Consider the following 13338-nt stretch of genomic DNA (forward strand, 5'->3'; position numbering starts at 1 on the left):
TATAAGCTACTATCGGAGCTTGCTCAGGTTATAAAGAACATACGCCTTTGTTCTAGCATCTGCTTAAGTCCAATATCAGATGTGGACACTTTAGTCTAAAAGCAAAGTTTGGGCCAATAACTGAATACTGGGGTCATGTATCCAGGACTGGGAAGAAGCTCCGAGACCGTCCAATCCAACTTCCCCAGTCTGCAGCTGAATAAACTGCAGTTTAGGAAAAGGAGGAGAGGCAGAAGCTGAACCCAGATTCCAAATTCAAACCCAATACTCTTTCTACCAAACTTCACTGCTTCCCTTAACACATTATACATATTGTTCTGGGTGCTGAGAAGGTGCAAAAGTATGTTTAAGAGATGGGGGGGGGGGAGAGGGAGGGAGGGAGGGGAAAGGAAGGAAGGAAGGAGAGAGGAAGAATATCTGACTGCTTCACATCTCTTATTAACCAGGAAATATAGTTCAAATAATATTAATTAAACTTGAGGGTGTTAGCTATCTGGGAGTGAGTGACTGCACTCTGATCCCGAGATTCTGGTGCCTGGAGGAGAACTCTCCTGGAAGGTAACACCCTTTCTAGCCAAGGAACAAGTAGACTACTACCTGGGGGGGGGGGGCGGGAAGGGAGGGGAAATGCCTGTATGGGTTTTTTTTTTTCCCCTCCTGTAAGAAGAGGTGTTTTTGTTTTTGTTTGTTTTTTGTTTTGTTTTGTTTTGTTTTTTCGGGGCAATGAGTTAAGTTAAATTAAGTGACTTGCCCAGGGTCACACAAATAGTAATTGTTAAGTGTCTGAGGCTGGATTCGAACTCAAGTCCTCCTGAATCCAGGGCTGGTGCTTTATCCACTGCGCCACCTAGCTGCCCCTTGTCAGAAGAGCTTTGTTTGTTTTCTTTTTCTCTCTGGTCCTGTAAGTAGGTGTCTTAGGGTTTCTGTCTTTTTCTAAGAGAGTCATAGCAAAGAAACCCTTAGGATTTTGGAATAAAAGAACACAGCCGAGCCCACTTATCCAACTGTGAGGAAGACATAATACTCCAGCTAAGGATGCTGGCTGAAGCCAGAAGATGCAAACAAAAGGAAATCCTCCACCCTTGTGCCAATGGAACCAAACCAGTGGGGAGCTGACATAGGGGAATCAGCATCATGACATCCCCAGCATATGTTCATGAGCCTGCAGCATCACAGACATGAGTTGCCACATTCATATATGTTTCTTTCATGTATACTTTCATGTATATTCTTTCCTCTATACAAGCACATTGACAAAACATATACCTTCCACGTGTCTAGTGTTCACTGAGGGGGTGGGTATTTGTGGGAGAATGGAGCCCAGGGATACAGGAGAATCATTGAACTGCTATTTATTTTCTATTAAGCTCAGTTTTTGTTTTTAGTTTTGACTATCTCAGTTTGGAGATCATGGGCTTATGGAATGACTCCATGGAGTCCAAGTCCCTCATTTTACAGAGGAGGAATAATGGATAATAATAGCACCTGCCTCACAAGTTGGTTGTGAGGATCAAATAAGAAAACATTGATGAAAAAAATGCTTGGCGCAGTGATTGGCGCAGTAGACGCTATATAAATGCTAATTCCCTCCCCCTTTACAGAAGAGGAAAATGAGACACAGAGTGAGTGCTTAAGTGATTTACTAAGGATTACAAAGCTAGTTAAGTATCTGAGGCAAGATTCTAACTCATGCCTTCTTGACTCCCAGCCTAGCTTCCTTCCCCTCGCCTTTTATGATATCCATTTCTTGTACAAACAACTTGACCTTGTGAGGTACAGAGAAAAGGACACTAGAATTGGCTTTAGAGGCCCTGGCTTGGAATTCTAGCTTTGGCTCTTACTAACAGTGTGTTCTATCCCAAAGTAGCATCATTATTACTGTTTTGGCCTTGGACAAACTCAATAGCATTTTCATCTTAGTCTTGTGGATAAGTATAGGGAAAAAAAATGTGCCTTTGCAGTTTTTACCACTCTGTAAAATCTTTCCCATCTGTTTACCTTTAATGTTGTCATCCTAATAAACACCAGACTAGTTGTCTCAGCCCCTTTCCAGGTCTTTAAAGATGGTACGTGTTAGCATTGGTACAGGATTGCTCAATTATAATCCAGTCTGAAGACAAAAGAGAATAACTGATTCCTCCTTAATACCGTTATTTTGAGCTCCTCTTAACCACATAGCAAGAATTCAAGTAGGCCACAGAAAATAAGTACAGTATTTGGAAATTTCCTCATACATTGTACTGAAGGACTCACTTGAAAATATTTTCCCAGTCATTGTGGATAATCAGGCGTTGACCTTGAAATTTTTCTTCAATCAGGAATGCACATTCTCTACTTGTAAAAGCTGTTGTGTTTCTTCCCATTTCACCCCATCACTTTCATTGTTTCTTGGGCACAAGTAACTACTGGGAAAGGGGCCAGTAATAGAAACACAGAGCTGGAACAATTCCCATACAAAGTGATAGTTATTATACTGGAAATGCTGAGATCCAGAGAGAACTGGAGGAGTTTGAAGGGATGTAGCACCCTAGGCCCTTGGTCCTCTGGACCAATAGCATTCCAAGTTCTATCAGGATATAGATCTAAGATTAGGAGGTATGAAGGGAAGTAAGATTGTATGGGTTTTGTGTTGGGTGAATAATTTTGTTTCTAGGCTTTGGATCGATCATGAAAGGCAGATCATAACTGGGGGTAATTTCCTTTCTTCTTAGTTACATGTAACTTCTGGTTTCTGGACCTGGAGGTAAATGATTTTTTCTTTACTTTTTCTTTGCCTGTGGAGACAAAACAAGGTTGAGAGGGAAGAAAGAAATAATGAGATTAGAGATCAAAAGAAAATCCTCATAACAACCCTGGATTAAAAGGAAAAATGATCCAGAATAAGGGTATAGTTAGGCTGAACTACACAATGGATTTCTTTGGGGGGTGGGGCAATGAGGATTAAGTGACTTGCCCAGGGTCACACAGCTAGTATGTGTCAAGTGTCTGAGGCCGGATTTGAACTCAGGTACTCCTGAAGCCAGGGCCAATACTTTATCCAATGCACCACCTAGCTGCCCCATCACGATGGATTTTGAGCTCCCATTCTCAAATGAGAAACTCAAATAAATTGATGAATAATAAACATAGGGGGCTTGTCATTCCTTTCTAATCTAGGCTATGGGACTGACCCAAAGCCTCTTTATCCAGTCCTTTAATACCAAGGGAAACAGATGAGAGTTTATGAACTTCATGTTAGATTAGATGGAGGTCACAGATATGTTTTATTGCCACTAGTTTTTAAAGTGGCAATTAATTTCCTCCCACCCTATATTCTGAAAATGGAGGAATTTAATTCAAACAGCCTTTTTCAATCTGACTCAGTGATCACCCTAAAGGCATGTCATATTTCAAGAAGTGCAAAAGATCATGGGGAAATGGTTGAATAACAAGCCCATTACAAACCAAATTTAAAGTATTCCACAGATGTGGTGCAGAAGAGTTTATTATGGGTCATGGCTCAAGTTTCCATAACTATCTGTAAGATCTCTAACAGAGCATGCCAATTCCCTCGGGTTTCTGTTTTGGCCATTTCTCTTAGGTATGACTTTGTTTACAGTCATGTGAGAATCAAGTTCCCGTTTTTGAGAGCAGAAATTCCATTGTAATATTAAAACAGAAACTCTCAGTGTTATCTCTTAGGAGAAGTTTCTGTGGATTACTTCAATAGGAATAACGCAAATGAACTCTGTAATGCATAGTGCATCATCGTGGCCTGCTTGACTGGCATGTGCGTCCTAATAGACAAAAGATTCTTTAAAAATATTCATCATTCACATATCCTGTGCTGCACCTAGAAAGAATTATCAGTTGACTGAGATTCTCACCAAGAGATGTAAGAAAAAGCTTATGACTTGGCCAGATAATCTAAGGTCAGAATGAGACCTGAGATGAAATTACACCCTGGAGTGGTAGAGTGATTTACCTTAGGTCACTCGGACAATAAGCATTAAAGCTGGGATTGGAACCCACAGCCTCTGGCTTGAAATCCAGAACACTTTTCACTGTACCATGTTACTTTCTATGAGGTGTTTGGTGTTTGAACTAGCATGGCATAGTGGACAAGTGTACTGCTCTCAGAGTCAGGAATTCCAGGGTTCAAGTCTGTCTTTGATACACACAAGCTAATTTCTCTAGGTAACATTCTAAGTTTATAAATTACAACTAAAGTAATGATCTGCATAGACAGAAGGAGTCTTTACACTGGGAGCAGCCCAAACTGATGAAATCACAGGTGTAGATTCTCCCCCTTCCCTAATTGTGCTAATTCTTCAAATCCTAGAAAGATTCTTTGACAACCTACAAAAAATCCTTCCCATGATCATCTACTGGCGCATATTTCCACTTCAGAGAGAGTGAGCCACTATATTGGGTACAGATTTTGGCACTTGAGAGGAAATAACTATCATTCGGTATAGGTTATTTCCTATTAAAATTTTTTTTTTAAATTGGTTGATTTAGATTTCAGGGATTGGTTCAGGTCATTTCATCCCCACCCTGGTTTGGGCTCACGTTTTTATCAATAATATTTCTACCACAAATTGACAAGAGGCAAAATTGAATGAAAAAAAAGAGCAGGTAATTAATATGAATAGGAAAAATCAAAAGCAGTGAACCGCAATGTTAGGTCAAGGGGAAGTTTAAATTTCAAATTCAAAGGGATATCTATTGAGACCTAAATGCTTAATTTCTTTTCGGGGGGGATGCCAGCTATGAAAACTTCTATAAAGACTCTGGAAGTGTCCAAGCAAAGGCTGGATAACTTATCAGGCACCACAGATGCTCAAGAAGGGATTTCTGAACTGAATGGGAGGTCGGAGCTGGTGATTTTGAAGGCTATCAACTCAGATTCTATAATATTCTCCTTCTAGGCCAACCTTTAGACCTCTCTGTGCTCTCTCAACAACTTGTCCAAATGGCCTAAAGATCTAAAAACTGGGGAAAGTTTCACATTCTTTGATTTAATCTGGCACATTTGGCCCAGATACAAACAAGAGAAATGTCTGAGAGATGTTCCTTCAAGACCCTTGCTAACAATGTTGGATGCAGGTTTTCCTTTTTGCTTTAGGAGACATGGTACATTACCTCTGCATATTTTCAACTTCTTCAATGGTCTCGGGTAAGACCATCCCTTTGGTCTCAGGTAGCATCAATACCAACACCCCGGCAATTAAGCCAACCACAGCTAGAAATTAAACATACAGAGTCAGAATCCAGCCACACATGTGCCATTCCATTAAGGGCTAAAAAATGTGGTATTCTATAATTATAACTAAGTTGATTTTTTAAACCATTGTATCATATTTGTTTACAGATGTTTACAACTCCCAGTTCTATTTTCCATCTTAACTAAGATACAAAACTATGTGTAATAAAAAACTCCTTACAGGAAAGAGAAACTCTTGAAAATTGAGCAAAAGGTCATTCTTGGCCAGTCAATCAGTCCATATGATTGTGAATATTTGATGTTAGAAAATAACTTTGGTGGCAAAAATGACCAGCAGATGAACTGTTAAGTCAACAAGTCAACAGCATTTATCAAACACATACTATGAGTCAGGTACCATGCTAAAAGTTGAGGATATAATGAAAAGCAAAAATAGCCTGTGCTCTTATGGAGCTATTGTGGGGGGTGTGGGGAGACTACACAGAAACAACTATGTACAGATAAGACACATACAGGGTAAATTGGAGATACTCTCAAAGCAATAACTTTAAAAAAAAAATTTTTTTTTTTAACTTCTGGGCAATGAGGGTTAAGTGACTTGCCCAGGGTCACACAGCTAGTAAGTGTCAAATGTCTGGGCTGGATTTGAACTCGGGTCCTCCTGAATCCAAGGCCAGTGCTTTATCCACTGTGCCACCTAGCTGCCTCCTCAAAGCACTAACCTTGAGGGTGACTAGAAAACCTTCTTGAAAAGCTGGGATTTTAGCTGAGGCTTAAAGGAAGCCATGAGGTAGAGTCAAGGACAGAGGGTGTTCCAGCCATCAGGGAGAACCAATAAAAAGATAGAGTTGGGAAGGAGAGTGGCTTGTGCAAGAAACAGAAAAGAAACTAGCATCACTTAGATCAAGGAGCAGAGTATAAGATTAGAAAGGTAGGAATGGGTCAGCTGGTGAAGGGCTTTAAAAGCCAGACTTGGCGTAGATTATGTTTGATTCTGGAGCTAATGGAAAGCCAGTGGAGTTGATTGACATGGACGGGGCAGAGTGGGTTATAGGGCCAAGCCTGTGCTTTAGGAGGATCATTTTGGCAGCTGAGCGGAAGATGGACTGGAGTGGGGAGAGACTTGAGACTAGAAGACCAACCGGAAGACTATGACAATAGGCTGGATGTGAGGTCCATGGTGATGGAGGTGTCAGAGGAAAGGAACACAGGAGAGAAATGCTGTGGAAGAGAACTGGACTCACCTCATCAGGACCTCTGCTCCTGGGGCCCCTCAGTTGGAGGACAGAGTAGAGAGCTCCTCTCCAAACCGCTATTTTTTTGGGGGGGGGACTGGGAAATGGGGGTTAAGTGACTTGCCCAGGGTCACACAGCTAGTAAGTGTCAAGTGTCTGACGCCGGATTTGAACTCAGGTACTCCTGAATCCAGGGCTGGTGCTTTATCCACTGCGCCACCTAGCCACCCCTAAACCTCCATTTAAGGAGGGTTCCTGGGTCATCTCCCACCCAGCTTCACCCCTTTGGAATTCTCTATTGTGTCCCCAAGCTGGCTACCTTCACCTATGATATTTCTGTTTCCTTTTGTGTATTGTCTTCCCCCATCAGATTGTAAGCTCCTTAAAGACAGGGACTGCTTTCCTTTTTCATATTTGTACCCCAGTACTTAGCACAATTCCTGGTACAGAGAAAGCGTTTAAATAAATATCTATTGACATGGGAGAGCTAATTTTCCTTAAACTTGGGACAGAAATAGGGTGACCACATATAATTTTATTTGCCATAAAATTATTGACAAAAGTAAAATTTTGAAGTCATTTGTAGATATCACTCTTGTGTTCTCCATTTCCCCATTCTTATGGAATATCCAAAGAATTTAGAAATTGTTTTGGACAATTTTTCCCCCCTTCATTCTACAAAGTGTAAGATTTAGCTCTTACCAAAAACCACGAGGGGGAGTTCATGCCAGATATCAGTCAACCTGTAGACAAGGAATGGTGTTACCATTCCTCCAATATCACACATTGAAGAGCAGATCATTACCCCAAGATTCCTAAAAATAGAAAAGTTTTTATAGTTTAAAATATGGTAGCTCAAAACCCTCAAACATCTCAAAACACCTCAGATGTTTTCGTAGGTTCCTAAGACATCCTCTTAGGCAATTGCTAAAATGTTTTCAAAGAAAAAGGAAAATGAATGATTGGTTTACTCCCTCATCTTATATTCAGAATTTCAAGGGAGAAACAACACAATTTTCCTTTTCAATGAAGGTTCAAAGTATAAAATCTGAAGTCAGGTTGTTTCTCAGGGCTACATCTCCTCTCATCTGTTTATTGTTCTTAATAATCCATTCAGTCACATTCGACTTTCCATGACCCCATGGACCATACCATACCAGACTCTTCTATCCATCCTCCACTATCTACTGAAGTCTGTCTAACCTCACGCTCATTGTTTCCATGACACTATCTATCTATCTCATCCTCTGATGTCACCTTCTCCTTTTGGCTTCACTCTTTCCTAATATCAGGATCTTTTCTAATGAGTCCTGTCTTCTCATTACGTGGCCAAAGTATTTAAGCTTCACCTTCAGTATTTGTCCTTCCAATGAGCCGTCTGAATTAATTTCCTTAAGTATTGACTGATTTGATCTCCTTGCTGTCCAATGGAATCTCAAAAGCCCTCTTTCTTCATCACCATAATTTGAAAGTGTTAATTCTGTGGCACTTAGTCTTATAGTCCAAATCTCACATCCATACATTACTAATGGAAAAACCATAGATTTGATTATACGGTCCTTTGTCAGCAAGGTGATGTCTCTGCTTTTTAGTACATTGCCCAGATTGTAGATAGATGGCACAGTGGATAGAATGCTAGGCCTTGGGTCAGCAAGATTCATCTTTCTGAGTTCCAATCTGGCCTCAGATATTAATTTTGTAACACTGGGTAAATAATTTAATTCTGTTTGCCTCAGTTTCCTCAGTTGTAAAATGAGCTGGAGAAGGAAATGGCAAACCACTCTAGTATCTTTGCCAAGAAAACCCAAAATGGGGTCATGAAAAGTCAGACATGACAACAGCAACAACAGCAACAACAACAAATCTGCCATAGCTTTCCTCCCAAGGAGTATATGTCTTTAAATTTCATGGCTGCAGTTGCCATCTGCAATGGAATATAAAATCTGACACTGCTTCCATTTTTTCTCCCTTTATTTGCCAGGAAGTGATGGGACCAGTTGCCAAGATCTTAGTTTTTTTGATGTTAAGTTTCAAGCCAACTTTTAGACTATTTCATTTCACCCTCATCAAGAGGTTTCTTAATTCACCTCTACTTTCTGGCATCAGATTGCTATCATCTGAATATCTGAGATTGTTGATATTTCTCCCAGCAACCTTAATTCTTTTTGTTGTTGTTGTTGGGCAATGAGGGTTAAGTGACTTGCCCAAGGTCACACAGCTAATAAGTGTCAAGTGTCTGAGGCTGGATTTGAACTCAGGTCCTCCTGAATCCAGGGCCAGTGCTCTATCCACTGCGCCACCTAGCTGCCCCTCAGCTATCTTGATTCTGAGGGGCCTCTGATCCTAGGACTTCTCAGTTCAGTAGCTCTTTAGGCTATCATCCCTTTGGTAATTTGGCATTTCCTGGGGAGTCTGAAGTCTTATCCTGTATTCTGCCCACAATTTGCATTTGCAAGCTATACAAGGTTGACCTCAGGGGCTTTGCCTTCTATGACCTCTGCCACATGTTCAAAGACAACAAGGTCTGTGCTATTTTTCTGTTGTGGTCATTGCATCAATAGGCAAACATTTCTGGTAATTTCAGCTATCATTCTTCCTGCTGAGCAAATTCCACTTACCTGATGAATGTGGGATACAATTCAGCATTGACGAGGCAAACCATTTCATAGGCCATTGTGATCCCCATTCTACCCAGGCATGCCACCGCAACTTTTAGCCACATTATGTCTAGAGGAAAAAGATTTCAACATATAGATTGGAATGAGAAGAAATATTTCTGCTTACCACCATGGTACCATATGATCTTACAGATGCCATCTAATAATGAGAATTTCTAAATCTCTGGAATAAAGACTGGAGCAATGTTAACTTTTCTAAACAAGAGGAAAACATTTCAGAACATTCTCTGTTCCATTTTGTTCTAATTTGATCCAAATCAACAAACATTTATTAAACATCTACTGGATGTAGAGCACTAGAGCAATGCTAATTCCAGGATAGATGACAAAGTTTAATTAACATGGATCCTAGCCTTCATGGAACTTATAGTCTAGTCAATGTGTGAATTCCCAATAACTTGATAATAACATGATAATCTTAGAGAATGGTAGCTTTTGTTAGGGACTTCTAAAAGTACTTCCCTATCTAGGTTACTTTGAGGCATCTTGATGGTTCAAAAGTGAATTGGTTGGTCTCAGGTGACCCCTTGGCACCTCATGGAAAATAATCTATTACTATGAAGGCTGAATTGACTCAGACTCTTGGGAAGAGGGCCAACTGTGAGGAGAGCCACACCTTAGTGTTGACTTTTAAAATACACGCACTCTCTCTACACACACTCATATATACACACATACTTTTGAAAATAGTTAGATTTGGAAAAAAAAATTGATAGGTAGTGGCTACTTGAATTAGCCCAATAAAATTCCATATTGATCAAATGACCTTTCATTTTCTTTAACTCTGGCCATTGGTGTTCTGCTTTGCATGTGATCATCACAGACTGTAAACTACATAAGTGTAAGAGAATGACTGTCTTTATGGTCTTGTAGCATTTCATCTTCTTTGAGGCAGTGTACAAAGAACCCTTAAATTTACTTTATTTCATTCCTGATGTATAGAGGAACAGATCGGATTTGCCAGTACAAGTCTAGAGTTTGAGTTGGGGTCTGTGTGATTATGAGCAAATCAGTCAGATACTGTGAGCCTCAGGTTATTTAGCTGTAAAATGAGAGGGTGGATGAAGTGACCCCCTGCGATCCCTTCCAATCCTAAATCTATGATCCTATGATTGTATGAGAAGCATTCTTTTTCTTCAGGGATTGCCTTTGATTTCTTACTTGTTCAGGCATCTGTTTTTAAGTTTTTGATGGGTATTGAATTGTGTATTTTTTTCTTTACACTGCTTTGACTTCTTATATCTCCTTAATCTCTCTCTTTTTTATCATTTATTTATTTATTCATTCATTTGTTTATTTATTTGTTCGTTTGTTCAGCTATCTATCTATTGATTAATTCATTTATCTATCTATCTCTCTATCTCTCTATCTATCTATTGTGGGTCAGTGAGGGTTAAATGACTTGCCTGGGGTCACACAACTAGTAAATGTCAAGTGTCTGAGGTTGGATTTGAACTCAGCTCCTCCTGAATCCACGGTCAGTGCTTTATCCACTGTGCTACTTAGCTTCCTGCTCCTTAATCTCTTAACATTGCTGTCAACTGCTGATTATAGGAATCTAGGATTTCTGATATGTTCTTATCCTGAAAGGGAAGCTACATGGTATAGTGGATAGAGTAACAGGCGTGGAATCAACAAAAGGCATCTTTATGAGTTCAAGATCTCACTAGCTTGTGTGACCCTGAACAAATCATTCAATACAGTTTGCTTCAGTTTTCTCATCTGTAAGATGAGCTGGAAAAAGAAAAGGCAAGCTACTGCAGTATCTTTGCCAAGAAAACTTCAAATGAGAGTTGGACATGACTGTAAAACAACCGAACAATTCTTATCCTGAAGTTATATGGTATATTCCTCTGTTATTTTTATTCTTACCTCAGTCTAATATTTTCCATCATTGTCTTCATCTTTGTCATCATCGTCGTCATCCTTATTATTAAGAAACATTGGAAAAAGCATCTGAATTGTGTCAGGATTCAAAGCGCTGAACGTAACGGTCCTCCTAGCAAGCCAAAGAGGGACCCTCAAACTCACCATTGGGAAGAAAAGCTGAGATGAGGCAGGCTGCCCCAGCCACCATATTTGATGCAGCCCAAGGGTAGCGGCGGCCAACACGATCAATGGTGAGAATGATGATGAAAGCAGCAGGGAACTCAACCAGGGCAGAATAGAAGAAATCCAAATAGATATTCCCACCCGCAAGTCCCATGTGCATGATGAGGCCCTGATAAAGCACAGAACTTGTAAACCTTAGCAAAGAAAAGAATCAGAATTAGGTCAAGCTCTTTTTGATGAGTTAGCCCAAGATCATCTCTTCATTATCTCTCTCTCTCTCTCTCTCTCTCTCTCTCTCTCTCTCTCTCTCTCTCTCTTTTGTGTGAGGCAATTGGGGTTAAGTGACTTGCCCAGGGTCGCACAGCTAGTAAGTGTTAAGTGTCTGAGGTCACATTTGAACTCAGGTCCTCCTGACTCCAGGGCCGGTGCTCTATCTGCTGCGCCACCTAGATGCCCCCTCTTCATTATCTCTTGATGGGCTAGGAAAAACAAAGAAAAAAGCCCAGGGACATGTGTGCGCATGCACACATACATACACCTCTTGTATAGAAAGATGTGTGATTGAAATTAATACCATTCTTGTTCACTGACAAAATTGATTTATATGTGGGGTAGAGAAGGAAAGTCCAGCCACTACTTATCCCCAACCCCATGATAATTGCTTAAGATAAATGTCTTGTGTAATTTTGTGGTAACAGTAATATTTTTAGTCAGCTAGGTGACTCAGTGGATGAAGCACTGGGCCTAGCGTCAGGAATACTCATCTTTCTGAGTTCAAATCTAGCTTCAGACATTTATTAGCTACATGATCCTGGGCAAGTCACTTGACTTCATTTGCCTCAGTTTCCTCATCTGTAAAATGAGCTGAAGAAGGAAATAGCAAAACAACAACAAAAAACCCCAACAGCTTTTTAGCAAAGCAGATTCCTAGGCTCAGTGCTATACGATCTTAGAATTAAAGGAACATAACTAGAAGAGACTTTGGGGATCATGTGGTATGACTCCATCGATATATAGGGAGGAGATTGAGTCCTTGGTAAGTGAAACTATTCACTTACAGCTAAGAAGTAGTAAAGTTGGGGCAGCTAGGTGGCGCAATGGATAAAACACTGGCCCTGGATTCAGCAGGACCTGAGTTCAAATCCGGCCTCAGACACTTGACACTAACTGTGTGATGCTGGGCAAGTCATTTAACCCCAATTGCCTCACCAAAAAAACAAACAAACAAAAAAATAAAACAAAACAAAAAGTAGTTAAGTTGGGATTTGAAGCCAAAACCTCTGACTCCAAAACCCTTGCTTTTCCTATTTCACCAGAGGTCTTAACCTGTGGTCTATTGTCTTAATACAGACTTGGGACGATTTAGAATACTGAAGTCCCGTGAGGGGAAAAGGCACTCTCCTATTGTTATCTAGGTTGCCAGGAGGGGACATTAGATTTGGGGCAGAGCCCCTGGTCATTGCCCTAGAGTTGGGATAAAAAAGGGGGGGCCTGTGGCTTAGAGGTTCTCTATTTAGCCCTTGGGTGGTTAGGTGGTAGAATGGATAGAACACCAGGCCTGGAGCCAGGAAGACTCATCTTCCTGAGTTCGAATCTGGCCTCAGACACTTACTAGCTGTATGATGTTGGGCAAATCACTTAACCTGGTTTGCCTCAGTTTTCTCATTTATAAAATGAGCTGGAGAAGGAAATGAGGAAATTGAGGCAAAACACTTCAGTATTTTTGCCAAGATCCCAAATGGGGTCATGAAGAATCAGACACAACTGGAAAATGATTAAATAATGACAACAATTCAGCCCTTGCTCTTTCTATTCCCAAAGTAAGAAACTTGGAAGTTAGTTATGGACTGTAGTCCTGGACTACAGTTGATGCTTCTGAAAGAACCCTGGCCGGAGGAGGAGAGCCACCAGACAAACCTCTAATGCAGGAACAAAGAGAAAGTGCAGCAAGCAAGCTTTATGGAGGAGAAGGTATCATATGGTGCTAGACTAGGGTGGTCAGGGAGGATGATGGACACAGGGCAGCTCTCTGGGGGTCCTGGGGGGAGTGAAGCATCCAAGGTGGGGAAATCAGGGTAATTTTTATGGGGTTCTTATCTGTGTCCTGAGCTCTATCCACAGTGCCACCTAGCTGCCAGGGTGGGGTTGGGAAGAGGGTCCATAGAAT

At 40.7% G+C, this 13338-nt stretch overlaps 1 protein-coding gene across 1 annotated transcript in view; it reads right to left on the reverse strand.

The window, feature by feature from the left end:
* Positions 1–1623: 1623 nt before the first annotated feature.
* SLC22A2 (solute carrier family 22 member 2) overlaps positions 1624–13338 on the reverse strand; it is a 41952-nt gene continuing 30237 nt past the window's right edge. The window contains exons 7-11 of the mRNA XM_044004693.1: positions 11151–11365; positions 9060–9168; positions 7144–7256; positions 5125–5224; positions 1624–2774 (exon numbers count right to left, since the gene is read on the reverse strand). Coding sequence (XP_043860628.1) covers positions 2708–2774; positions 5125–5224; positions 7144–7256; positions 9060–9168; positions 11151–11365 — 604 coding nt within the window. The 3' untranslated portion in view covers positions 1624–2707. The remainder of the gene's footprint in view (positions 2775–5124; positions 5225–7143; positions 7257–9059; positions 9169–11150; positions 11366–13338) is intronic.

This window comes from Dromiciops gliroides, chromosome 4 (assembly GCF_019393635.1).
Source record: "Dromiciops gliroides isolate mDroGli1 chromosome 4, mDroGli1.pri, whole genome shotgun sequence".
Lineage (NCBI taxonomy): Eukaryota > Metazoa > Chordata > Mammalia > Microbiotheria > Microbiotheriidae > Dromiciops > Dromiciops gliroides.